This window comes from Triticum urartu, chromosome 2A, assembly GCF_056163025.1.
Source record: "Triticum urartu cultivar PI428250 chromosome 2A, HENAU_Tu73, whole genome shotgun sequence".
In the NCBI taxonomy this organism is placed as follows: domain Eukaryota; kingdom Viridiplantae; phylum Streptophyta; class Magnoliopsida; order Poales; family Poaceae; genus Triticum; species Triticum urartu.
Genome location: NC_141874.1, coordinates 61,763,061 through 61,790,090, shown reverse-complemented (window position 1 = coordinate 61,790,090; position 27,030 = coordinate 61,763,061). Strand labels below are relative to the sequence as shown.

The following is a 27,030-nucleotide window of genomic DNA, read 5'->3' as shown; positions in this document are numbered from 1 at the left end:
CATGAATAATAAACATTTATCATGATATAAGGAAATAAATAATAACTGTATTATTGCCTCTAGGGCATATTTCCTTCACAGTGGTGGCCCGGTAGTGCTTGCTCGTGGTGGTGTGGGTGCTGGTGGCTAGTTTCTGACGGGGCTCCGCCTTTCTTTGCGGGCGCGTGAGGCGTGGGAAGATGGCGTGATGGTGGCTCATGGTGGGTTATGATGGGGGCTAGCATGGGGGTGGAGGGTCAGAGGCTTCGACGGCCGGCACTACCGATGCTTCCCGATGACCAGAGATGTCGGTCCTGGGCCGCTCCCCGTTGAGATCTAGAGTGACTAGATCTGACGGGGCTCTGACTATTGTGTCCTTTAGAGGTGCTGCCGGCAGGTGGCTAGCGACGCGATCCCGAGTGCGAGGGCTTTCTCCAACCCCGCGGTCTAGTGCTTGCTCGCTAGCCAGCCGTGGTGGCGATGTTACCCGGCTATGGCCCGCCTCCGGCTGGCCGTGAGGTGGGACCTCAAGGGTTGGTGGGGAGGTGCCTACCTCCCCTCCGGGCGGTGGTGTCTGCGTGTTATGGCGTCAGTGAGAGGTTCATAGTAGGATGCCGGGGCGGGGGCCTTGGGTGGCGGGCTACTCGGTCGGCTATCCGATAGGTCATCGAGTAGCGGTGGTGGCGATGCTCCTCGGTCGTGTGGACGACGAGGAGTGTTGCATTGGAAGGCCTTGGCGTCCTCTCTGCCACGGCATGGGAGGTGCCCAGATCTGGCTCTGGTGATCTCGGCTTCATCGTGGCGGCTGGCTCAAATCTTGTATGGCTCGGGGAAGTGATTGGGTGAAAGCTCTGTGCTTCGGCGCCAACAACGACGACACCCGCGGGTGCCGCTTTCCTCATGAGGACGTTGCGTAGCTCACTTCCCCCGTCAGAGCTCCTGGTAAATACCTTGGTCCGTTTCGTCGAATGCGGCAATGGCGACGCTTTGTGCCGTTCTCCCTCTTGAGGGTGTTGCCGAGGAGCCCGTGTGTCGTTGGTCGTTGCTAGTGTAGTCTTTAGGTCCTGCTTTTTTCTTGCTTGGTGTCATAGTCGTGTTTCGACCATGTATCGTGTCCCTTTTTTTGAGTTCTGCTTTGTTTGTGGGTTTCGTCACCACCATGTATCGTTCGCCGTGTACTTGCGATCTTTGCTTTACCTATAAAGCGGAGCGAAAGCCTGTTTCTGAGAGGGAACAGAAACTCCTTCACCCGTGACAATACCACCTTTTCAGCGAAAAGATAAGCTTCAAACTCAGTCGTTAATTTGTATCAGAAGTTTTGAACTTTTGGAATCAAGGGTGGTGTAGAGGTTAGCGAAGCAAGGCTCTCGTGATTTTACAAGAGGGCGGTTAGATGCAAGTGCTTAGGTAGTAGCGTGTTATTTTCTGCCGTTCTTGCAATTGGTTTATGCTTACTCCTACATGCAAAAAAAAATAATGTCAGGACCAACAGACATAGTATATTAGGGTGAGACAGACATATGCCAAACATGTGATGAGATGCAGGCGTTCATATGCAGATTTTTGGTCTAAGTTAGCTGCGTGTCATCTGATGGCCATGCCGTGGATTTCCCGATCCTATCACCAGGGGAAACTGTGCAAGGTGATTTAGTGCGGTTTCATATCCCTTCGTCCCATAATATAAAAGCGTTTAAAGAGTACATACTATTTAGAAAGAAGCATAACAGAAGATAAAGTTACAGCGGTTATAAACCGCACTTCCGGATTTAGTCATATGGTTTCACTTTCTAACAAAATCCAGTCGAATCGAGGTTGGAGCAGCCGGACCGGTATAGCCTAATATTTCAGTCACTGGTGTGACTAGTCAGCAGTGACAGTGGCATTCCTACTCCGACATGGACAGCTGAGAGAGATCGATGTTAACTCAATCCAGCATACTGTCAACTGCTCCGATACAAAAAACTTTGCATTACCGAGCCATCTGCTTCCGCAATCAAACACGTGCCCAGGGCTGGAACGAGTCCTTCATGTTTGACAATGCATTTTGTGCTTGTGACCAAGGCTAGATATAGCCTACACCGCTTTGCAGCATCAATAGCACATTAGCTACTTCGTACTAGTATGATTTAGGCCTTAACGACCGATGGGTTGGCAGGCTCTCCGATGCTTCGCCGGGGCCGCCGTGTTGATCCTTCTTATAGTCATGCCGGTTTAGTGCGTCCGACGACCGGCTTGTCCCCGGGAAGCCGCTCTCCCCTGGCTCCACCATCGTCTCCGACGGCGGTGCCTTCGCCTTGGGCTTCTTCGCCCCCTCCAACTCCACTCCCACCAAGCTGTACCTGGGCGTCTGGTACAATGACATCCCCGAGCTCACCGTCGTGTGGGTCGCCAACCGAGAAACCCCGGCCACCAACACCACTTCGTCTGCATCACCGACACTCTCCTTCACCAACACCTCCAATCTCGTTCTCTCCAAACGAGATGTTGGTGAACGTGTTCTTTGGGCAACAAGCAACGTGGGTGCTGCACCAGCGTCATCTCCCCCGACGACGGCAGTGCTTCTGAACACCGGCAACCTCGTCATCCGCTCGCCAAACGGCACCATGCTGTGGCAAAGCTTTGAACACCCGGCCGACACGTTCCTCCCCGGCATGAAGATCCGGTACAGGTACGGGGCGCGTGTGGACAACGAGCGCATGGTGGCCTGGAAGGGCTCTAGCGACCCCTCACCAGGGCGCTTCTCCTTTGGGGTCGATCGGAACACGCTCCTCCAGACGTTCCTCTCGGACGGGTCACGCCCGGTGTTACGTAGCGCCACATGGATGGGAGACCTAGTGATGAGCCAACGCATGAACAACAACTCCATTATCGTCTACACCGCCTTCGTTGACAACGAGGAAGAGATATATATGTCACGTACACCCTCTCCGAAGGTGCCGCCCACACAAGGTACGTGGTGACGTAGCTACTCAGGCGAGTACCAGCTCCAAAGCTGGAGTAGCTGGACATCGACATGGGATGTCCTCTGGAAGTGGCCGTCCGCCGAATGCACCCGCTACGGTTACTGCGGCCCATACGGCTACTGCGACGAGACGGTGTTGCCAGCCCCATCATGTAAATGCCTTGACGGTTTTGAGCCAGCAAACATTGAGGAGTGGGCAAATGGTAGGTTCTCGACCGGCTGCCGACGGAAGGAGCCGTTGCACGGTTGCGGCGATGGTTTCTTGGCCTTGCCAGGGACGAAGTCACCAGACAGGTTCACTCGCGTAGGCGGTGGCGGGAGTACATTCGAGGAGTGTGCGGCCGAGTGCAACCGCAACTGCTCATGCGTTGGGTACGCATATGCGAAATTGAGCAGCGGCAGGTCCGGCGGAGATGTGGCAAGGTGCTTGGTGTGGGCTGGGGAGTTGGTTGACACCGGAAAGTCTAGCGCAGAGCTCGGCGGAGAAACACTCTATATTCGGCTTGCAGGCATGGATGCATCTACTGGTACAAAACTCGGTTTCTTGCTCTTTCTCCAACTTTTTTTTTTGAGTAATTCTCGCTCTTTTATCCAATTGGTTCCCCTACTGGTTTTGTCATTTCTTCCTCTTTTTGTTGGTGGTTTTTGTCTTCGCTTCCATATTTCTCTCTCCACAATGTTTTTTCTCTTATGGTATACATATGTTTTTCTCTTATGGTATACATATTTCCTGCATAGGTAAAAACTCTCAAGGACGAGCTCTTTTATGGTACCCTGCGTCAACTATTGGCCGTCCAATCATGAAATCTAATGGTGGCGATCGTTCAGTACTGCTCCAATTTGCCAAAAGAATGGCAAGCGGTATAGCTTGCGCTCCTTCGCTCAGGTCCTCCAGTATCAAATCCTGATGGCATTTTGGGAAGTAACAGCCCGCCCGTCTCGACCTACGGCCGGGGACTCGACCTCCGCGGCGATGCCGGCTGGGCCGGCAAGGTGCAGCACCTTCGAACCGACGTCTATGCCTTCCGGACTGGCGCACGCTGCTCACCCGCGATGGCGACTGGCTGCTGGCTGCGGGCTGCCCCGACCTGCCCTCTTGGATCGCGCTGACTGCGGAGGCGGGAGTGGACGAGTAGCAACTGCTGTGCTGCGGCGTGTGCACGGCAGCTGTTGATGCGGGTGTGGACTGTGGAGGCGAACGGGCACTCGTGGCTGGGTGTGTGCATGCGGGACAATCTCCAGGGGCTCATCAATGGCGGACAGAGGGCACCGGCTTCAGCAAGACGATGCTACGATAGATGAAAACGACGGGAAAGAGGCGCGGAGGAGCGGCAGGTCAGCACAGGCTCGATGGACGCGACGTGATGGCCAGGGACGCAGTGAAGACGGCGAGGGAGCGCGTTGGTGCCGGTGGTGATCCTCGGGTGCGTCGAATAAGACGAGCTCAAGGCGGAGGTCGTGGTCGAGAACGACGGCTCGGGGGGTGCCTCCGTCCAAATACCGGAGCAGGAGGTTGAAGGAGACCGTGGAGGAGTCGTGGGACATGGCGGCGGGGCTTCCCGTCTTGGTTCTCCGTCACCATTATCTGCCGATCCACGACGTCACTGAAGTTCATTCAGAAATCTATCTCTATTGCTATCCTACCCTCACAAAATATACCGCTCCCTTCCCTGTTAGCAGTATAGGGTACCGTAAAAACTCTCAAGGACAAAGAGCAATGCAGTGAGGATTGTGCTACCAGTTTTTGGCAGCAGTGTTCTCGTGCTCATATGCATCTCCCTGGCATGGTTCAAATTCAAAGGTACCTTTAGTTACTAACACTACACCATGGACGTCAATAGGAGGCACTTTGAAATGCCTCAGAAGGCCCGTATAATGCCAGCCTAGAGAATAGAAGGCATTTTTAAAATATGCTAGAGATGGTCACGAAGGGAAAGGTCTTTGAAGGCACTTTTCCAGAATGCCTCAGAAGCTCAACATATAGGGGCATTTTCTAAATGCCAGCAAGCTCAATTTGAGGCATTTTTTCAGAATACCTCGAAAGAAACACAGAGGCGTTTTCTAAATTGCCACTAAATTTTTTGTGTGGCATAACTCATACTGCCTTCAAAACATTTTTGTGGCATTTCCTAAGATTGCCTCTGAAACCATTTTGTGGCGTCTTTTGAATTGCCTCCAAAATGTTTCTAAGGCACATAAGAACGCCACAAACTTTACACAGGTACTCCCTCTGTCCGGAAATACTTGTCTTAGGAATGGTTGTATCTAGACTTATTTTAGTTATAGATACATCCATTTTCAACCATTTCTAAGACAAGTATTTCCGGACGGAGGGAGTATATAGGAATATGATTAAAAACACTGTTACAGCAAGCTCACTAATTTGCAACCATTGTACAAACACACATATACAATAGTAGAACAAGATTGAGAGGCTTGCATCGGCTAGAAGTATCATCGTGCAAGCGAATAATGTAAAGCATCAGAACATCTTCACAAATTTGAAAATGACATCAAAGTATCAATCACCAACACAGGGCCAACAATGTAACACACAGGTACACTACCTACTTTTGTGACAACAATGTAACACACAGGTAAACTGCCTACTGCTGTGACAACAATGTAAAGAGTGTTCCAGCTTGATGCAATCAATTAGAAGTACACAAACCAATCAGCTGTGTGTCCCATTCAACTTCGACTTTTGGATGGCATCTACAAGAGCAAAGACTCTTCTTAGCACTGTAACAGGGTTACAGAGACAGGCATGTAAAATGATGTAAATAATAAAACTTAAACCTATTTTTGTTTGTGCAATTAAACTTAATCTATCATTCAAACAGTAACATGAGTAGGTACAGCATTCATTCTTTCTGACTAGTCGATGTGGCATCCAAACATCACTGTAAAATGTAAAATAGGTAAATGATAAAGATCATTAAGGGGTGACAGGTATGTTTAAAACTGGACCATTGGTCATTGCCTCATTGGACTGAATCACTGAATAGATGATCAAGTTGGTACTAGCGAAAAAAGGGATAAACTTAAACCTATGCATGTTGTTCCATCTGAACCAGCTTGCGCGTGAACCATATGACTAGAGTTGTCAATTTGGAGAAGACTATTGGCCATCAGAATGTCCAGGTTCCACATGACACTAAGACAGCAAGAACTATTTTTAAGAACTGAAACATGGAGCCATCAATTCAAGGTGCAATAAATGTACAAACTTTACACAGGCATATAAGAATATGATAAAAAAAACTACTGTTACAGTAAGCTGACTAATGGACAAAACCTCTGGCTATTTTCACAACTTAAATGAGCATCTTAGATCACCAATACACATGTACACCTCTTGTCAAAACCTATTGTCACAATAACTCCAGATTATTGTCAAGGATTGCAGAGAAGAGGGTAGTAGATGAGCTGATCACTAAGTTCAGGTTAGGAAATTATATATCCACAAAAAACAGAGTTCAGAGTTAAGGAGCACTAGTACATATTCTTTGATATTAGGGCAACTCACCTTGACCATCTTTCGACTTTCCTCACTGCTCCATCCAACTCTTATCCATGCTAAACTCAACAAAACCAAGTGCTGCTATTATCAATGCTTGTCTGCTGCACAAGTACTACTATTAAAAGTAATATAAACAGTAATAAGTTCTACTACTAAAAGTAGATATGCATGGTGTCTTGCCGATAAAAGACAAGGCAGATATTATAATGACCATTTACAAGTACTATAATAACATTAAAAAAGCTTATGAAGTTATAATCAAATGCACTGAGCTTCACAAACACATGTAGGAGTAGTTGACATCTACTTTGAGTAACAGCAAATACATATAGCACACATATTTCTCCAAGGAAACAAAGTGTGGTCTAATTTTATTAAAAATGCACCATTATTTTGTTAAATGAAGAAAATGCAGTACCATTTGATCCGTCATATATGTCAACTGTCACACATGTGTGATTCTCAAAAAACCATTACACATGCACACACAAATACAGAGGAAAATTTGCAAGGCCCTCAAACTACCGTGCATTTCAGTTGTTCAAGAGGCATGGATATGAGCTGTCCAAACTTCATCTAGGCACTTCATACATCGCCAAACAATACAAGCACTATTACTGTGCAATTATAGTTATAGTGCTGTATCAGTTAGAGTACTATTATAGCAGATATAGTACTTCAACAACCACTGATTATGCTAGTGCAAAACTGCAAATATACAGTTTACTGCATCGATGTCAAACTAATTTGCACAGCTATAGTACTGTTATAGCAATTGACAAACTGCACAGCTAGGAGGTTTACAGGTTCAAACTATCACTGTCATGCATCTGTTCTAGACAAATATAGTACTTCAACAGCCACTGACTATGCTATGGTGCGAAATCGAGTTAAAAAATCATTACGGATGAAGAGACATTACCACAAACAGCTTGCGTGCAGACTTGAATCTGCTAGCTGCAATCCCAGGTAGAGTGACTTTGTCACACCCAGTGGTGTCGACCAAGGCCAATTAGGTCGTGCGTCCAGCCGTAGGCCTCGGCGACACGTCCAGCGACAGGCCTCGGCGGCCCGTCCGACCACGGGGATTGCGGCGGGTCAGCCGCGCGTCGAGCGGCGGTGGTCGAGGACGAACCTGGAGCGTGACCAGTAGGGGGCGTCGGCTCGTCAAGCAGCACGTCCAGCGGCAGGCCTCGGGGGCCCGTCCGACCGGCGGGATCTGCGGCGGGTCAGCCGCGCATCCAGCGGCGGTGGTCGAGGACGAACCTGGAACGCGTCGAGCGGCGGTGGTCGAGGACGAACCTGGAGCGCGACCGGTAGGGGGCTTCGGCTCGTCAAGCAGCACATCTCTAGGGGCAGCGCTGGTGAGCACGCGGCAGCAACGCCGGCCGTGGATCCCGGCCGGCAGCGGCGGAGCTCTCTATTGGTGTCGAGGGGTTTTCTAATTTTTTTCTCATCCACGAACCGTACCCAAGTGAGAGGTGGGAGGACTCTTTAGTCTAAATATTCTATACCTAAGGGTGTAAGTGAAAGATCCGGCGTTGCATCGGAGGCATTCTACCCAAAAATGCCTTCTAAACTGTACTGGCGTTTTTGCCGAACGCCCCCCAATAGTAAGCGATATTGAGGCATTTTGACATATGCCGGGAATGCAGGGAGCTTCGGAGGCGTTTTCTTGAAATGCCTACATAAGAACCATCTTTTGAGGCATTACTCGTAATTGCCTTCTATACTAAAGAATTTTAGGCAATTTACCAAGATGCCATCATAAAAATGCCTCCGATTGTTGACTGTGTTGTAGTGTAATCCTTAGGAAAATTTGTATTAGACCAACTTGGAAGTCAGACGCCTACTACCATAGTATGCCGTCACAATTTGGTTAAAAAATCTTCTCGACCACTTGAATAAGTAAAAGTACAACAAATAACGTTTAGGCGTTTTTTTTTTGTTTGGCCACTATGAGAGCGTTGTAACAATAACATGCAGTCTAGTAACAAAAAATATGGAAAGCAACCGTTGCTCTTAAAACACTCACTATATAAAAGGGGACAGGAAAAGCATAACAATGTCCAACATGGTGCAAATGGACTCAAGTGTCATCTGTGTTTTTCTCGGAGCGAATTGCAAAAAAAAAAAAAAACACCACATTTATTGGGAGCCCCAAAAATCTGCGGTTTTCCTTACTAAAATTCTCAATAAACACTGATGATAGGTTTGAAGTGATTAACCTAATTTTTTTACAGACCAGGCCAGTTGTAAGTGCTGACATGGCACAAAATTGTCAACATCGTTTATAAGGGGGAGTCTAGGGATCTAGGGGTGGTTTCCCAACACATGTATTTTGATTGCATGCATGGGTAGTTTTCCTTCAACTATGTCAGGTGATAGCCATATTGTCCGGTTGGCAATTTTGCCATGGTGGCAGCCATGCCTTGTCGGCTATTTCTTATTGTTTCATGAATTCATATATGGAAGTGTAACAAACATTAGTAGTTGCCGATGTCAAACTTATTTCTTATCCCTATGATATGCTCATTGAAATGACTGTAATATCATGGGAGCAGGCAAGAAATTTAAAAGGAGAAAGAACAAGAATATTAGGGTGGATAATGCGAGTACCTCTAATGAGCTTGGGGAAGAAAATCAGCCCCATGATCATGAATTCCCGTTTGTAAGATTTGAAGAAGTTGCCCTCGCAACTCACAATTTCTCTGAAACATACATGATTGGACAGGGAGGTTTTGGCAAAGTTTACAAGGTAACTCGTATAATATAAAGTTTTTGGTACTCATTCTAAATTAGGAGGGTAAATTTGTTCATATTTAAAACTGAAGTATAATGTTTGAATTATATTTATCTAGGGGATGTTAGGTGGTCAAGAAGTCGCAGTCAAGAGGCTAAGCAAAGATTCTCAACAAGGAACAAAGGAATTCAGGAACGAAGTAATTCTAATTGCCAAATTGCAACACAGAAACTTGGTTCGACTTCTGGGATGTTGTGGTGAGGGAGATGAAAAACTCCTGATATATGAGTATCTACCTAATAAGAGCTTAGATGCCACCCTTTTTGGTAAATATCCAGATATACTCACTATGGTTTCTGAAGACAACTCAAAAACATTTGATCTAACATTTGCTCTATCTACAGATGACTCGAGAAAATTGTTGTTGAATTGGGGAACACGGTTTAGCATAATCAAAGGGGTCGCAAGGGGACTTCTTTATCTTCATGAAGACTCAAGGTTGACCATAATTCACAGGGATCTTAAAGCTGCAAATGTTTTGCTAGATGTAGATATGAAACCCAAGATAGTTGATTTTGGTATGGCAAGAATCTTTGGTGATAACCAACAAAACGCAAATACCCAACGCGTTGTCGGAACATAGTGAGTAGCCTTGTAAGCCAACAACTCATGCTGACTTGTGAACAATTCAACTCCTGTTTGCTAACTCTTTCGAGTGAAATGCTCAAGCAGTGGCTACATGGCCCCTGAGTATGCGATGGAGGGCATCTTCTCTACCAAGTCCGACGTCTACAGCTTCGGCGTGTTACTACTAGAGGTCGTCACTGGTATTAGAAGAAACTCTAACAGTCAGACATCAAGTTTTCCTAACCTTGCAGTTTATGTGAGTACACACAAGATTTCTCACAGCTTTCAACATCATAAGTATACCAGGATTTTGTTTTTTGAAATTGTTTCCGTTCAACAACCTCACAGAAGACATGTGACCATTTTTATTGTTGCAGTCATGGAATATGTGGAAGGAAGGGAAGACGGAGGAATTGGCAGACTCATCTCTCATGGATACATATTCACCAGACAAAGTTTTGCTCTGCATCCATGTGGCACTCCTGTGTGTGCAAGAAAATCCAGATGATAGGCCCCTGATGTCAACTGTTGTGTTCGTCTTGGAGAATGGAAGCACCACACTTCCAGCCCCCAACCGCCCCGCCTACTTTGCCCGGCGGAGCATAGAAATGGAGCAAATTATGGTTGACATTCAGAGCTCTGTGAACGATTGTACTCTTTCGGAGATACAAGGGAGGTGAAAGATTCTGATCTAGTACTATATATGTGTATTAGAAATCTATTGCCTGAGAAAATGGTCTTTACATAGTTGGTTGGAGGGGCACCATCTTCCAAAGTTTTGTTTACTGCGTTCTTTTAGTGTCGTTAGCAATCTCAGTTTGCAAAAGAGAATTACTAATCATCGAGAAATTTAACCGATAACCAGCGAAAGTTCCGCATGAATCGATTCGGTGAAGATGATAGGCCACTGATGTGCTTACTTAGAAAGGAAATATGTGCTTCCTTTACAATAGAATGGCACGGTCAGACAATCAGCTTTAAAAGGTAGGAAGACAGGCAGGTTGATTAGTAGCCAAGACTCCATCATGGATTTCGAGTCGCTCGACTAGTCATGACTAGTCGTCGACTAGTCGACGAGTCGCAATTCCAGGGCCGACTCAGCCTCTCGACTCGACTCCTGGGATGAGTCGAGCGACTCGCGCGACTAGTCTCGACTAGTCGCGGTTTTTGGGTCGAACGACTCGAGGCAGTGCTGGATCTGGAGTACTCTCCCGCCGCCGTGCTGCTGCTGATGCTGTTGTGCTGCCTCGCTGCTGCTGAAGCTGAAGCTGAAGCGGCAAGAGGAGCGGGCTGGGAGGAGGAGCGGTGGCAAGAGAGCTGCTGCGGGGGAGTTGAGAGATCCATCGGTGGGAGGAGTGGTGGACTGATGGCAAGAGAGTGGCAGCAGAATGTGTGGCGGCTGTGGTGAGGGAGGAGGGAGTGTGGATTGTGGATTAGGTCACGGGAGGAGTATATAGCTACTAGATGGGCTTTTGGGCCACAGGGAAGTGCATAACTAGTGGCCCATCTCTCAGTTGGCCCTGGTTACTGCTGCTGGTGGTGTGCTCCTCCCCTCCTCCCCTGGTTGCTACTGCTGCTGCCGTGCACTTTGTGCTCCTTCCCTGACTGCCTGCTGCTTAACTCACTCGTCGACCGTGAGTCTAGACTAGTCACGACTAGTCTAGAGTCGCCCCTCCCAAGCGACCCGTCGACTCATCGAGTCATCGACTCGAAAACATTGGACTCCATAGATAGGGCGTTAGGAATATGTTCTTGGGAAGAAACGCTGAGTGGGAAGACGAACATCAGCTGATCAAAACCAACTCTTATTAGTTATTGGGTTCAAGTTCGTTTCTGGGCGGGTGTTGCAGCAGCAGTGCATCTCTTTGGGTTGCAAGTAAGTTTCCCCACTCTGACATAGAGATGGAGCCCATTATAATCCTAACCAAACGAACCCAGTTACACAAATTTCAAGTAGCCTTTTGATTTGCATATTTCAAATACACGGGAATAGGAAAAGGACGGGATATGAAATGCTGGGGCTATTGAAACCTATTGAAATTTAAAACAAAGGAATATGGAACCGAAGTTATTTGGTTGCATCATAGGAGAAATACGTGAATTTTCATTGGGGCCTATTCAATTTGCAGGATTCTCAAAATGCCCGATGGATAAAACACATGAATTGGATGTCATGACATGCCATTTTCTACATAAATAGGAACCACATGAATAAGCAAGTACAAATAGTTTGCTGTGGCATAGAAAAACCACATGACTTTTTGAAGGATTAGGTGCATAAGACATATTTGACATTTAAACAAAGGAAAACTTTCAATAGGTTCGATCATGAAATTTTCCATTTTTTCAATTGAGAGCATAGTGGGCCATATGAAAACTTCCCAAATACAATACAAATCAAAGCTTCATGAAAAATAATTATAAAGATTCTATTCCCATAATTTTCTGTGAAATTATTCTGAATCAAAGATCAAGAATTAGTTGTGTGCCATAGTAGCCAAAGATACATTTCCATGAGACAGGAGCCAATGGAAACTCAGTAATAGAATGCAGTGCATGAATTTTTTCTATGTGACACAATCCTGCAATTAAAACAATGTTCAATATCTCACCGCTGAGGAAGGAGATTAAGGTAACAATGTTCAAGTCCTTTTGTTGTAAAACTAAACAAAAAGAATGTCATTTTCTAGTGAAAGACCAAACAAGAATGCATTGTACTACTACGACCTGGAATCCTGGATGTTGGTGCTTGATGGAATGCATTCTAATTTTCTTTGCCATACCAAGTGATGGTGATACTTGGTCTAGCATATATGCGCTTATATCACACATGGAGCAAAAGCACTATAAACATGAATTTTGAGTCTAGCATATATGCGCTTATATCACACATACTTGGTTTATATTGAGTATTCATATGTCTGCAGGAAACCCACAAACTTGCACATTCATACAACTGTACGAAACATGCAGACTTGTAACGAGATTTACACCAACAATTTTCACATTTCTTTTGTTGAGCACTTAGAGGGGCATCTAAATTAAAGCGAAAAGACTTTCAATTGCAGATGGCCTGTGACGGACACAATCGCCTCTCTTTTCACCCATTTTCTCTGTTTCTTATCTGACAAAAGTTTACAGAGACGAATGCAACTCCAGAGTTTCATAAGTTTCCTGTTCTGAACAAAAAGGTCGGTGGAGTTTCAAACAGGCATTAAGCAGCAGGACGCAATATCAAGTACTGATCTCTAGTTTGAATGGCATAACCTAAAATTTTGTACCAGTAATTCATAATACAAATTTCCATTAGTACTGTTTATTTATTATTATGTTGACAAAGTAAACATCTACTAATTTCGCGGTACGTACATCATTCATGGTGATGGGTCCGGAGCAGTATCGCCTCTTGGGGAGACAGCAACGATGGGGCTCCGCACGACATGCTTCTCCGATACCCAGCTCAAGCTTCCCTCCACGTGCAGCTCCTCGCCCAAGCCGTGGCTGCTCACAGACACGCTGAAGGTCTTCTTCTCTCCAGTTTTGGAGAATGCCAGCGTCTCCGGGGAGACACGCACTGTCAGTGATCTTGGCGCATCCACCTTCGCCGTGAACGTCGAGTTTGCTGGCCCAACGTTCGTCACAGTCCGCTTCACTGTGAATAGCGTCGATGTCGCTGACACGGTTATCGTCGGGTAGTTAAGCTGCACGGCGTGGACCTTGGGCAGCTTCGCACAGGTCAAGCTTGAGTTGCGCACGATGGTTGCTAGGCCGCTGTCACCGAGGAGCCAGCAGATGTAGCCGGCGTAGTCGGTGACACTGAGGTCATACAACAAGCCAGGATCTGCGGCTCTGGTCGGGTTCACATGGCCGGCGCCTGTGTCATACACGCCGGCCTTCCTATGTTGCTCGTCCAAGATTGAGCCACCAGTGCTATTAACGATGTCCGACGTCGTTAGGATGGCAGACTTGATGGCGGCTGGCGACCAGTCAGGATGGATGCTTTTGATAAGCGCAGCGACACCACTGACGTGTGGCGTTGCCATGGATGTTCCTGATATGATGTTGAAAGTGCCCTTTCCAGAGCCCGTGCTTGGCGGCCACGCGGCGAGGATGTTGAGGCCTGGTGCCAATACATCCGGCTTTAGGATGCCGACGGCGATGACGCTTGGACCACGGGAAGAGAAAAAGGGCACGACGGGGGCCGGACGGACACCAAACAGTGTGTTGTTGTAGATGAGAGAGGCCACGGAGCTGCTCTCTGATGACGCGGCATAAGCTATGAGGACATCGCCGTCGGCCGAGCTCACCTGTACAACACTGGAGTTGTAATCCTGAACAATGGTGGCGTAGCCGCTGATTTCATCGTTGAAAAGCACCACACCAGCCGCACCAGCACCCACTATTCTGTGGATGTTGGACAGTTGAGTCTTCGACCTAGTGCCTTCGCAGACCAAGATCTTACCGGTGATGCCACTGCCACTCTTGTAATTGCAGTACCGTCGTTCCTCGGAGTAGAGGAGAGGGTGTGACTTTGAACTCGGACTCACTTTCTGGGTAAGTGCTTCTCCGTCGATGCTCTTGCCATTGCCGAGATGCAGGTTGGCAGCAAAGCTCCGATCCACGGAGCCGGCGGCGACCGTGAGCAACCACGGCGCCTCGTTGGTGATCGAGCCCGGCCTCGGACCGCTATTGCCGGCGGCGCACACCACGAGGATGCCCTTGGACACAGCACTGAATGCACCGATAGCAATGGGGTCCTCATCGAAGCTGGCACTCGAGTCACCGCCAAGGGAGAGCGAGAGCACGTCCACACCATCCTTGATGGCCTCTTCTAGGCCTGCCAGTACGGTAGATTGCTTACAGCGGCTATTGGCGCATACCTTGTACATGGCGATGTGAGCGCCAGGAGCAATTCCGGCCGCGGTGCCCTCGCCCACGCCCGCACCATGGTATGATGCGCCGGTGACGAAGTTCCCGGCGGCAGTGGACGAGGTGTGCGTTCCGTGCCCCTCTTCGTCGCCAAATTCATCACCCTGAACGAGTGACTTGGCACCGATGAGCTTGTTGTTGCACCGGGCCGCCTTGCACGAGCCCTTCCACCTTGTTGGGGGTGGCGAAACTCCATGATCGTCAAAGGAAGGGTGCGTCGCATAGAGACCGGTGTCGAGTAGTCCAATGATGACTCCCTTCCCGTAGCCAGCCCGGCTCCAGAACCCGGTGCCGTTCTTTAGCCCGAGGAACTCCGGCGTGTGGGTGGTCATGAGCTGCAGCGTTCGGTCCGGGAATGCACGCACGAACCCTGGCTTCTTAGCCATAGCGTCGAGCTCAGCGTCGGTGAGCCTCACGGCGAAGCCGCTGAACACCTCGGTGTAGGAGTGGAGAAGGCGCGGCTCGCTGGACTCATCCACCAACGAGGTCGGCAAGAAAGACTCGTGCCACTGGCGGTGGGCGTCTTCGCCGGCATTCGAGCGCGGTGGCTCTACGAGCACGATGTAAGCACGAGAAGCAACGGATTCTGTGGCATTTTGGTGTACGCTTGTGGCATCTGGATTGATATAGCAGAGTGAGAGCGTAGGAAAGAGGATTGCGAGCAAGAGAAGTGGCACGGAGAGGTTCGTAAACGACGCCATTCCTCAAGCCACGAACAGCTACACGAGGAAGATGATGGCAATGCTGGAATAGGATCAATCACCGGGTAATCTTTATACAGCACGAATGATTAATGCGTTGCCTTAATTTTTGGCATGTATTGATCACCGGGAAATCTTTATACAGCACGAATGATTAATGCGTTGCCTTATTTTTGGCATGTGTTAGATAAATCCAGCGCATCTTGGTAACACATTAATGACTTTAATTTGCGCTAAATCTGGAAGATATGATAAGGCTACTGGGATGGCAGGAACGTGGGTAATGCATCTACCCGGGATAGGGGATGTGGGGAAGGATATTTTCCATTCTCTTGATGATATTGAATAAATATACTCCTACTGAAGTATCTGCGAAATTGGAGGACAATTAATTTTTCAAAGTTAATACCTGCTGGTTCTGTATCCCCAGATATGATCTGCTGCCATCTCATAAATGAGTACGTACTACTCCCTCTGTACCGAAATACATGTCGCTGGAGCATCAGTCTGCTACTCCAGCGACATGTATTTCGGTACAGAGAGAGTATATGTCAATAGATCCTTGAACAAAAATATCGTAGTAAATGACAATATCTTAGCCATGAAATCAGGTGAGGTTGAACGGGTCATTTTCTATTGCGCTCAAAACGAGTTCTATCAACAGATTTTTAAACGAAAATTAGCAGGAGCTGCACTAAGAAATGGGAGAAAATGGCACTTTTTTTTTGCGGGGTTAAAGGGGCTTTCATTGCTCAGCTTGGAGGAAGATCCTCCATACATAATTCCGGTACATTAGCAAATCCAGATTTTAACCATATGAAAGTCCTAGCTTCTACTCAGCCAAACTCAGCTAGTCTATGCCCAACACAGTTTTGTGTCCTACTAATATGAGCAATTGAACTTTCTCTTTCACCAAGAAGTCTCTTAGCTTCAGAAATCATCATCGCATGTTGTGATTTATCTTCCTTCATTGACCGGATAGCCTGCACAGTAATCAGGCTGTCCATCTCCACGTCCACCGGCAAAGGAGACCATTGCATGGCAAAATTTAGGCCTTCGAGACATGTCGCCAGCTCCGCTTGCAAAGGATCTGCACAGAAGAGAAGGTTGGCATGCCGAAAAAATAATCGCCCCACTACTGTCCCTCAAGATCATGCCTGCACCAGAGGCGGGGCAGTACGAACCGTCGACGTTCAGTTTAACACGCCCAGGGGCTGGGGACTGCCACATATTATCCGGCGCTGGCGTGTTCTCCTGGTGCCTTGCCGGCGCCCTCCTCGCCACGGGCGCAAGCACCATCTTGCCCTTCATGTGATCACCGTCCGGGTCTCTTGGATAGCAACCAAAGATGCTTCATTGCTGAGCAGGAACCGGCATGAAGCCTCCACTGGGGGTGGCCTCTTCTCATGGACGATTCCATTCCGAACATGCCATGCACGCCACAACACCATAAGGACCCTCATGCGGTCATCAACCTGCAGGGGGTACAACACGCCGAGCAGCCACTCGATGCCCGTCGGCCTAACAGAATTGATGTCCGGTAAGCTCCAATGTTTCGCCATGGCTCGCCACAGTTCCACGGCCCGGGGGCACATGCAGAAAACATGGAACGTATACTCTCGTTCCATAGCACATAGCGGACATGTATCAGTAACCTCCAAGATTCTCGCTTTTTTGTTTGCCCAAGTGGCTAGATAGTTGGATGCAAGTTTCCGGGCGAATATGTGCACCTTTGGTGGAGCAGGGCACCTCCATATAAGTGCCCAGACGGCACGTCGCCCGTCCGGTGCCCTGCTCGCAGCGACTGAAGATGGCAGCATGCGCTCATCAAGAGCGAGACGGTACGCACTTCGCACCGAAAAGACGCCCGAGCGCTCAGCCGCCCAAGCAATGAAGTCGTCCGAGCGGCGAGATGAAGCTTTAATCTTCATAATCTTCATGACATCCACGGGAAGAAAATGTTGCTGTAGCAAGTTCACCTTCCAGTTCCCATGCTCGTCGAGCAGCTGGCTTACACGCCGTAGCCGGCAGCGACGACCTTGGGGGGAGATAGGCCCTCTCGCTAGCGGGTGGGGGATCCACTGGTCCCGCCATATGCGCACCGAGGCTCCATCACCAATGCGCCAAAATATGCCCTTCTTGAGTAGTTCGAGGCCATGGACGATGGCCTGCCAAGTAGGCGAGGCGTTTCCGCAAGAGACCGTGTCCTCCAAGTGGTCGTCAGGGTAGTAGCGAGCTTTTAGAACCTGCGCGCATAGGCTATCAGGATTAGATAAAAGTCGCCACGCTTGCCGGGCGAGCAGGGCTTGGTTGAAAAGGCGAAAATCCCCGGATCCAAGCCCCCCCCCCTATCTCCTTCGGTTTTATCAAAGTGTCCCATGCGCGCCAATGTGTCTTCCTCTTCCCTTCCCTCGCTCCCCACCAGAAGTTTCTAACCATGCGTGTGAGATCATCACAAACACTTCGCAGTAACCGGAAGACCCCCATAATGTACGTTGGTAGGGATTGGGCCACAGCCTTGATCAGAATCTCTTTTCCACCTTGGGATGCATCTTCTCCCCATGCTAGTATCCTCTTGGTTAATTGCTCTTGTAGACTTTGGAAGCGTCCTTTTGACATGCGACCCGTTGGCGTGGGCAGTCCCAAGTATCTCTCCTCGAAATGCAGGTTCTGCACTTGGAGCTCTAAGGTGACAGCAGTTTGGTCGTCCAGCCGGCACTTGGTACCAAACAAGATGGATCATTTTGAGGGATTGATCACCTGCCCCGTACACCTTGCATACTTGCTCAACGCATCCTTGATCTCCGTGGCCTCCGCTACATTTGCCCGAAAGAACAGCAGTGTGTCGTCCGCGAACAGGAGGTGTGATATACCACGCGCCCTAGGGCACACTCGCACCGGATTAATTAGTCCTTGCTGCACCTTCTGTCTCAAGAGAGCGCCCAAGCCATCTGCAACAAACAGCAAGAGAAATGGTGATAAGGGATCTCCTTGCCGTAGCCCGCGGGACGGTGCGAACGAATCCGAGCTAGCTCCATTAACTCTGATGCTATATGTCACCGAGGTCACGCACGTCATGATCCAGTGCACCCACCGGTGATCAAAGCCTAGCCTTTGCATCATTCGCCGTAGGAAATCCCAGTCCACTCTGTCATAAGCCTTAGAGAGGTCAAGCTTGTACGCACACGCGCTTCTGTTTGGGTCCTTCTCTTGTTTGATGGCATGAATACACTCAAAAGCTATGAAAGCATTATCAGTGATTAGTCTGCCTGGCACAAAAGCACTCTGTTCTGGGGCAATGATCTCATCCAAAAGTGGCCGCAACCGGTTCACAAGGCACTTAGAGATCACTTTGTAAATTACATTACATAAACTGATGGGTCGAAACTCTGTGAGACTAGTTGGGTCATTAACCTTGGGAATCAAGACAATGGACGTGGCATTAACACCATCGGGCATGATCACCGACTCAAAGGATTGTCGCACAGCTAGGATGATCTCCTCCTTCAAAGTGCCCCAATGCCGCTGGAAAAATCTAGCAGGGAAGCCATCGGGTCCGGGTGCTTTTAGGGGCCCTATTTGGAAGAGGGCATCACTGATTTCCTTGTCCGAGAAAGGGCCACACAATTTAGTATTCATGTCTGCAGTAATCTTAGGCTCAAAAAGCTGGATAACTTCCTCCGGATCAATGTGTGTGTCGGCTGCAAACATGCCTTCAAAGTATTCATGTGCCATTTTCAACATAGTGTTCTGATCCTGCTGCCATACGCCATTGGAGTCTTTCAGACCTTTAATTCTGTTTTTCCTAGCTCGCCACACAGCTTTGCGATGAAAAAACTTTGTATTCCAGTCTCCTTCTTTCAACCACGCAATGTGTGAGCGTTGCAGCCATAGCATCTCTTCCCGGTACAGCAACTCATTCATAGCATCCATTTCCTTCCGGATCTCTGCTATGTTTGCATTCATGTTTAAGAGCTCTTCTAATCGTGTCCGTGATTTTTCAAGTTCTCTAGTGACGTTTCCAAACTTTTTATTGCTTCATGAGTGCAGCTTGCCCATTATCTGACCCAATGCTAAATGGACATCCCGCAAATTTTTCTTGCTTCCTGCTTCTCTCCAGGATCTAGCCACCACTTCATCCAGAGCTGGTTCGCGTTCCCACATGAGCTCGTATCGGCGGCAGCGCCCTGGCCTTGGCGCCGTATCAGGTATACAACACACCAAAACAGGGCAGTGGTCCGAGCACGGGGACACCAAGTGCTTCACCGAAGCGTCCGCAAACATATCGCGCCATGCGTTTGTTGCCACTGCTCGATCCAACCTCACCTGGACATTTGCTCGCCCAGCTCTTCTATTATCGTATGTGAACTGGTAGCCTGCAAAACCCAGATCAATCAGTCCACAAGTTTTCAAAGCATCTCTGAATATAAGAATTTGCCCTGGGGCACGTGGCGTCTCGGACATATGCTCGTAGTCCCACATCGCTTCATTAAAATCACCGACCAGCATCCACGGCAGATTACTCATGCTATGCAGCCGACGGAGGCCATCCCAGACCAAGCCTCTATTTTCCACCCTTGGTTCCCCATACACAAAAGTGATATGCCAAGGTGGTTCTGTTGGAGCCAAACGGACATACACATCAATCCAATTTTTATTAGCCTCCTTGACTTCGACTATTACAGACTCATGCCAAAATAAAGCAAGACCTCCACTTTGACCTTCACTACTGACCCCCTCAAAACCAGTTAGGCCTAACCGAGGGCGAAGACGAAACATTTTATTTTTTGGTTGTCTAGTTTCACATAAAAACACAAACTTCGGGGAATGAGCACCCACAAGTGCTACAAGATCGCGAACTGTCCGAGAGTTCCCCGCCCCCCGGTAGTTCCAACTTAGGCAATTCATTGCTCCTGACGGGGCACCACAGACGGCCCCGTCAGTTTACCGGCGGCCCCCGGGCCGGTTGCCTCCATAACATCCTTACACTCCATGTCCCAGCCAGTCCCCTCCTTTGAAGCTCCTGTAGCAGAGCTCTCCAGATCATGGTCCACTTACCCTCTCTTTGGGGTTCCACCCGTAGGTATGTCCATAAAAGGCACAAGGGCCTTCTCTGCATTTTCCACCTGGGCTTGCTCGTACACCTTGTCACCCTGCCTTTTCCCTAGCACAGAGTCATTTATATCCATGGATTCAGAGGCCGAGCTGATAGAGTAGCCCGGTGCATCGAGGTCATGCAACGCTGGGATCATGTCATCCGGCCCCAGGCCTTCTGTATTTTTAGTCAGCGAACCATTCTTCCTGCTAGCAAGAACTTTCTTTGTTGGAATTGGACCTTTCTTCCTCTGCTGTTTCTGAGTTGTATGCTTGGTCTGACCTTGTGTCTTAGCCTCAAACTTGTTCGTCATCTCCCTCACCTTACTACACTCTGGTTCTTCATGTCCCTTTCGCAGTTCAAGGTTCCGGATATCTGCCGCCAGTACGGTTTCTTCCTCCTGCACACCCTTGGACTCCCCTTCCTCAAAGCCATCCAATGCGTCCACACGTGGTGGAATCTCATGTTGCTGCCGCTGGTGCATCCGGTGCGAGCTAGCATGGCTGGACGAGCTTCTCGCCGCTGGTGACGCTCCCTCGGCCTCTCCCAGGTTGAAGTTCAGGTCTCGACGGGCTCAAGGCTGTCCTGGAGAAGGGGTGTGTGCGGCTCTGAATTCATATTTCTTGAACGGTGAGCATCGGAGCGTTGTATCATAACCTTTTGAGGCAAAACCCCTGATTTTCTTCTCACAAGCATCCTCGTCATGTCCCATAAACCCACAGTGGAAGCAAAAGTGCGGAACACGTTCATATTTGAGCTTGAAAGTAGCCCTTTTAATTACTCCCTTTACCGGATACTCCAGCGTCACTTCCTTCTGTAAGCGTCTGTTGTATGGCACCTCCACTCGAATCCTTAGGAACTCGTTGGTGCCATGTCCAACAGCCGGCACATCCACATCAATGACTTCTCCGAGAGTGCTTCCCAGCACTTGACCACAAAGTCTAGTTTGTTTCTTGTATGGAACATCAAAGACACGAACCCACACAGGAACCGTATCAAGTTTATACTCCAACGGCCTTGCCTCAACATCAAACGGCTTCACCAACAAGGCGTGTCCGCTATAGATCCATGGCCCTCCCCGGGGGACAAATCTGAAGTCACCTTCCGAGGCAAAGGTGATCACAAAGTAGTTCTTCCCATGGGGCTTGAATTCTACCCCTGTCCTTAGGCGCCAAACTTTCTCGAAGTGATCGGATAGGGTTTTGGCTGATGGCCTTTTCTGCGCTCTATACAACCCCATAAGCCTCCATGATGGCGCAATTTCCTCTTCCTCGTCCTCGTCATCGCCAAAATCTACTGACACAAAGGCTATGTCATCCATGTCCACATCCCCTTCCAGATGCGAGTCCACCATCTCCGCCAGGCCTCCCTCTGATCTTGGTGCGTCCCAGTTCCCTGCTGAGTTCTCTTCCTCTTATGCCCTACCCTTATCAGGCACCTCCTTTGCAGCCACAAGCGCACTGCCGCCGGACGGCTTCGGGTGGGTAGGAACCTCACCAGTTCCCCCATGATCACCCCCACCATCAGCGGCAGCTAGCGAGCGTTGCATCGTCAGCGCCTTGTGTTGTAGGTTAGGGTTTTTGGTGGGATGCCGCAGCGAAGGACTCAGGCCTTGCGCTTCGATCTCTCCTATGTTTATCAATTGACTACCAGGGTCTCGGCCTCCGCGGTAGCCTTGGTTAGCGATCTGCGGCGGACGACCCAGACTCGTAGACGGCTTTGACTTCGGGAACGTAGCGGGGACGGACTCCTTGGCGCTCTCCGATCGACTCACGCGCGGGTGTTCCGGCGGCGGGGCAAGATCGCCCATGGTCGCCAGCTCAACCCTAACCCTAGCGCAGCCAGACTATAGAGAAATCAAGACAGCTACTACGGGGAGAAAATGACACTGACAGAGTGGGTGAATGGAAGGTCTGCCCTTGGCGTTCCAGTGGACAAACCTTCTGGTGCTCAGCGAATCAGATTATACTCTACAAACAGGCAGAAACACAAGATAAGGATTGAACCAAGATGAGACGACCTCCTTGGAAAAGGAACCGGCGACGACCATTCCTAGTGCTGGGGGAGAAAGCTGTACCTTTTGCTTTGGGGAAGAAGCTCGAGAGGGTATGTGACACGACACCGGACTCTGCTTCTTAGACCCCATCGCCAATACCACCATTGCCATCACCTTTGCCAGAAGACGATGATCCCTGCACCTGTGGTAGCATGTACAGAAGAGAAACGCTGAGAAAGATAAGTTGTGATTCGATCGGATCTTGCACTGAGGTCACTCAACAGCATCATCGCCTTCATTAACAGCAATAGGCTTTTTTTTTTGTTTGACGAAAAGCAACAGCGTCGCAATCCAGTGATTAAGAAGGGAAGAGCAGTTTACAAAGCTCACAATGAGCACAACAACAACTCAAATTCTCCAGGGGGAAGAGAGACGACAACATACAACAAACACAAACACGCTATAAGGAGCTTCAAAGGTCTCGGAGGATCAACCAAATGCAGCAGGATTTTCATATAACCAAGCAAGGCGGGCGCCTTGAGCTTTGGCCCCCTAGTTGCTTGCCACCCGACAACACCCCTCAAAGAGAGGGAGGTGTCTCGTATGGAACAAGGTGATATAATGGGGATCACAACTCGCTAACCCGGCTTGGCTTACGATGAAAACACAGACCTTGATCAGGCACCCATATAAAGTCAGACAACAGCAATAGACTGGTTGTAAGAAATTGAGTAATAACATTTTTGCATTACTAAATCCTTGACAGGAAACATCTAAGCTGAGACCTCTTATTATTGCAGACGCGTTTCACAATGCAGCGAATGATAATCATGTTTGCTGGACCAGCCTAGCTAAGAAACATCTAAACTGAAGGTCTGAAGCGTGGAAAAAAAGCAAACCTAAACAAAGTGGCACCGGTCGTGTAACCATCGATCACCAAGCCTCCCCCAACTTCGTCTGATCGAAGTAGCAGCCAGTGGGCCCGTCGCCAGGCGCCAGCGCCAGCATCACCGCGCCCCTCGCGCCTTCCTCCGGCGGGAGGACCCCCGTGTTCCAGTTGATCTCCGTCTTGACGAACCCAGGGTGCACGCAGTTGATGCGCATCTCTGGGTGCCGCCTCGCCAGGATACGGGTGTAGAGGTTCACCACCATCTTGGACATGCTGTAGGCCGGCAGCATCATCGGCCACCCGGCCGCCTCCAGCCGCCCGTTCTTCATGTCCTCCAGGAACTCGCTCAGCATGGCCTCGATCCGCGCCTCGTCCCAGCTGTCGGCATCGCGCAGGGACTCCCGCAGCTTCTCGTTCGGCATTCTCTGGTGGACACAGTACAGGTGCGGTTAGGCCTGGTGACTAAAGTTGCCATTTACATTTTTGACTACAGTTATTGTTGCAGCAAGCGATAAACCTGCAGCTCTGAACGAAGGGAGGAGGTGTTGATGATCCTTGCTCCTGATGTGGATTTCTTCAGCAGAGGAAGGAGAGCTTCTGTTGCCCATTTCAGTCCATAGTAGTTGGTGTTTAGACATTTTACTGCCTCATCGTATGTTTGTACAATCACCGATTCGATCAGATGGGCTGCTTTGCCCGATAGCTGAACCAGAAAGGCATATCAGAAACGATATTGTAATTAAATGCATAATTCAAAATCTCCCGTGAGCACATTGTACCAAAATCAGGCATGAATATTCTTACTACAGTTCTAGGAGGCATACAGATGCAAATGTGCGCTTTTGTGCAAGATTTGCAAGTTCCGTCCAAAGCAAGTCGACAAGTTACAAGAAATCACTAAAAGACATGCTACTAAGTAGGGAAAGGATGCTATTTTGTAGCGTATCAATCAAATAATTCACTTCAAATTCAATGTGCTTTTTTGAGATAAAAACAGATAAATCAGTTTTGTAACAGTGTCAATGCTTAGTAAGGTAGTAGTATTACTAAACACACTTGTATTGTATGCCACTCAACATTTGTGGAACCCCTCATTATGTCACTAACGAGGTGGTTCCAGCCATATGTCCATGAGACAGTGTGTGGCATACGAGGGAGGAATAGGTCCATTCTAGCGAACATTCAAGCAGTTCGAAGACTGGTTTTGCTAACATGGATCTAAATCAGCATTTCATTTTCCCATGTAAGAAGCCACATCAGCGGATTTTGCCACATCAGCCCATCTGTATCCCTTCAATATTTGGGTTGAAGCACAAGTTCAGAAAATCAGTTGAAAGTTGATTTTAAATCAAAGCTGAAAGTCGGAAAGGTGTCAAATAGAAAGTTTTTAGTTCAATTTGGAAATTCAAAAGCCTACAGGATGATGGTACTGTCTGATTCCCCTTTCTCATGGACGGTATTGAAATCATTCTCAAGTCTACACACCCACATTTTTTTCTCTTTTCTGAGAAATACATACCCACATCTTAGGATCAATGTTGAGAGCTCTCAGGCCTTCCTGGTCTACTGCCACCCCTCCAACACCTGCATTGTTCACCTGCAGTGTCCATCCTATCTTCATTATAGGGACTCACAAAAGTACAAACGGCAAGAAATTCACTACAGAAGAAGAAACAAAGATTTTACCAAAATGTCGAGCTTCCCATATCTGGTCTCGATATGTCGTGCTAATGTGGCACGGCTACCAGCATCCAGTATATCGAGCTGATGGAAGATTATGTTGGAGAGGTTAGATTCACGGCAAAGGGACTCGACCGCAGCTTTTCCTTTCTCCTCATCCCTTGCTGTGAGAATGACTGTCACACCTTGGAGAGCAAGCTGGCAGCACACCTCTATGCCGATCCCTCTGTTTCCACCAGTGACCACAGCAAGCCTGAATCACACAGGGAAAAGTTTAGCGTCCTTGCTCGTCGATCGTCGTCAAGAGGAAAACAATGCGAATTTCGGAGATGACGCTTATCACCTTTCAGGGATTGCCTCATGGTCACTCATTTCCTCGAGCCTATGGAACCATCAAAGCCAGTTTTGTTTCGTCAGTTAGCTCATAGAGAGTAGACGCAACTAGTAATTCAGTAAGTTATGCTGGAAAAGTGGTGATGGTGTGGGTGGGTCTTGATATAAAGATGCAAAAATGTGCGTGCATTTTCTCGAATCATTGAACTACTGGGTACGACCGAATCATCTGAGATGCTAATCTGACGAAGATGGTTGTGTTACATTCAGTGCAGCTTCCTGCGCCGGATCTGCTGCTACACGACTATATCCCGACGGCCGTGTACAGTTTGCTTGCTACCGTTTACTGAGGTAAAAAGAGGGGGGCCTGAGCCTGACCTGTGCAGGGGTGATACTGGCGACGCCGCTGCGGCGGCCACTGAAGGTGCGGGCTTCTTCTCTGTGCGAGTGGCAGCGAAGCTAGTCTGCTGGAACAGCGCGCTTGGTCGGTGGAGCGGCGACGGGAATGAGGTTAAGCTCGGCCGGCGGCTGGGAGACGTGCTAGCGGCGGCGGTGGTGGCGGCGAGGTGATGGCTCATCTGGATGGGTCAACCAGCTGAGCCAGTGGGGAAAGTGAAGGCGCCCACGTTCTCGAAAGGAAACGAAGGGGCCGAGATAACAAGGCCTTCAGGCCCATACAAAACATCGTACTAAACATGCACTAATTTGCGTCAATTAATTTGGATCAGAGAGAATACATTTTTTGTATATATCAGTAACTTTTTTATACATGCATGTTTAATTATTTTTAAATACATAATTAACATTTTTTTCAAATATATTATTTGATGTCTACTTTTTTCATGCTGTACATTTTTTGTATACATCAGGAATATGTTTTATACAAATTATTGTTTTTTAAATACATAGGTAACATTTTCTCAAATTTATGTTTGCTTATCTATTTTTTATAAAATTTATACATTTTTCATATACATAAGAAAAAGAAATTTATACACAATTAAAATTTTAAATAACTGACTAACATTTTTTCAAAGATATATTTTAATGCCTATCATTTTTCATACATGTCACACATTTGCCGTATACATCAAGAACATATACATGTTCAATATTTTTGAAATACATTATTCACATGCGAACTGTGCATAACTCTAATGGTTAGGTTTCTTGTGGTGTAGGCACTGATGGTCGCATTTTTCTGGATTTATTTCAAGTCTTCCGGCGATGCGTATTCAACTATTCATTGAGAAAAGACATTCTCGTCGACTACGAAGATGTCTGTGGCGACTTCGTTAGTCTCAAGATATTGTACCGGCTCAGTATCTCAGAGGTGCTATAAGGATTGAGTGTATATGCGTGTGTGTGTGAGCATCTTCGTTTGTACCGTGTTCAAAATAAATAAATACATTAGGGTGTGTGTTTGTGTTCATAGGGTTGAGTGTATATATGTGTGTGTGAGTATCTATGTTTGTACTGTGTTCAAAAATAAATAAATACATTATTAGAAAAATTATATTATCATCATTTTTCAACTACGCTAATAAATTTGGTACGTTGCTCTAACATTTTT

At 48.1% G+C, this 27,030-nt stretch overlaps 1 protein-coding gene, 1 long non-coding RNA gene and 2 pseudogenes across 3 annotated transcripts; 1 reads left to right on the top strand and 3 right to left on the bottom strand.

The window, feature by feature from the left end:
• Positions 1-2,122: 2,122 nt before the first annotated feature.
• On the top strand, positions 2,123-10,514 carry LOC125534961 (receptor-like serine/threonine-protein kinase SD1-8; annotated as a pseudogene).
• Positions 5,304-7,922, bottom strand: LOC125535597 (uncharacterized). Of its 2 annotated transcripts, none has more exons than XR_007294729.2 (3): positions 7,387-7,922; positions 6,471-6,565; positions 5,304-5,656 (listed from the first exon to the last, which is right to left on the bottom strand). It is a non-coding gene; the product is annotated as an uncharacterized LOC125535597 (long non-coding RNA). The 2 variants fall into 2 exon arrangements; XR_007294730.2 differs by having other exon boundaries at positions 6,471-6,562.
• A 2,516-nt stretch (positions 10,515-13,030) lies between the features above and the next one.
• On the bottom strand, positions 13,031-15,526 carry LOC125535594 (subtilisin-like protease 4 pseudogene; annotated as a pseudogene).
• A 7,756-nt stretch (positions 15,527-23,282) lies between these two features.
• LOC125535596 (short-chain dehydrogenase/reductase 2b) lies at positions 23,283-26,084 on the bottom strand. Its single transcript, XM_048698662.2, has 6 exons — positions 25,836-26,084; positions 25,468-25,506; positions 25,131-25,377; positions 24,964-25,041; positions 23,962-24,147; positions 23,283-23,869 (listed from the first exon to the last, which is right to left on the bottom strand). The coding sequence occupies exons 1-6, from the start codon at positions 26,033-26,035 to the stop codon at positions 23,489-23,491; spliced, it is 1,131 nt and encodes a 376-aa protein (XP_048554619.1). The 5' UTR covers positions 26,036-26,084; the 3' UTR covers positions 23,283-23,488.
• Between the last annotated feature and the right edge of the window lie 946 nt (positions 26,085-27,030).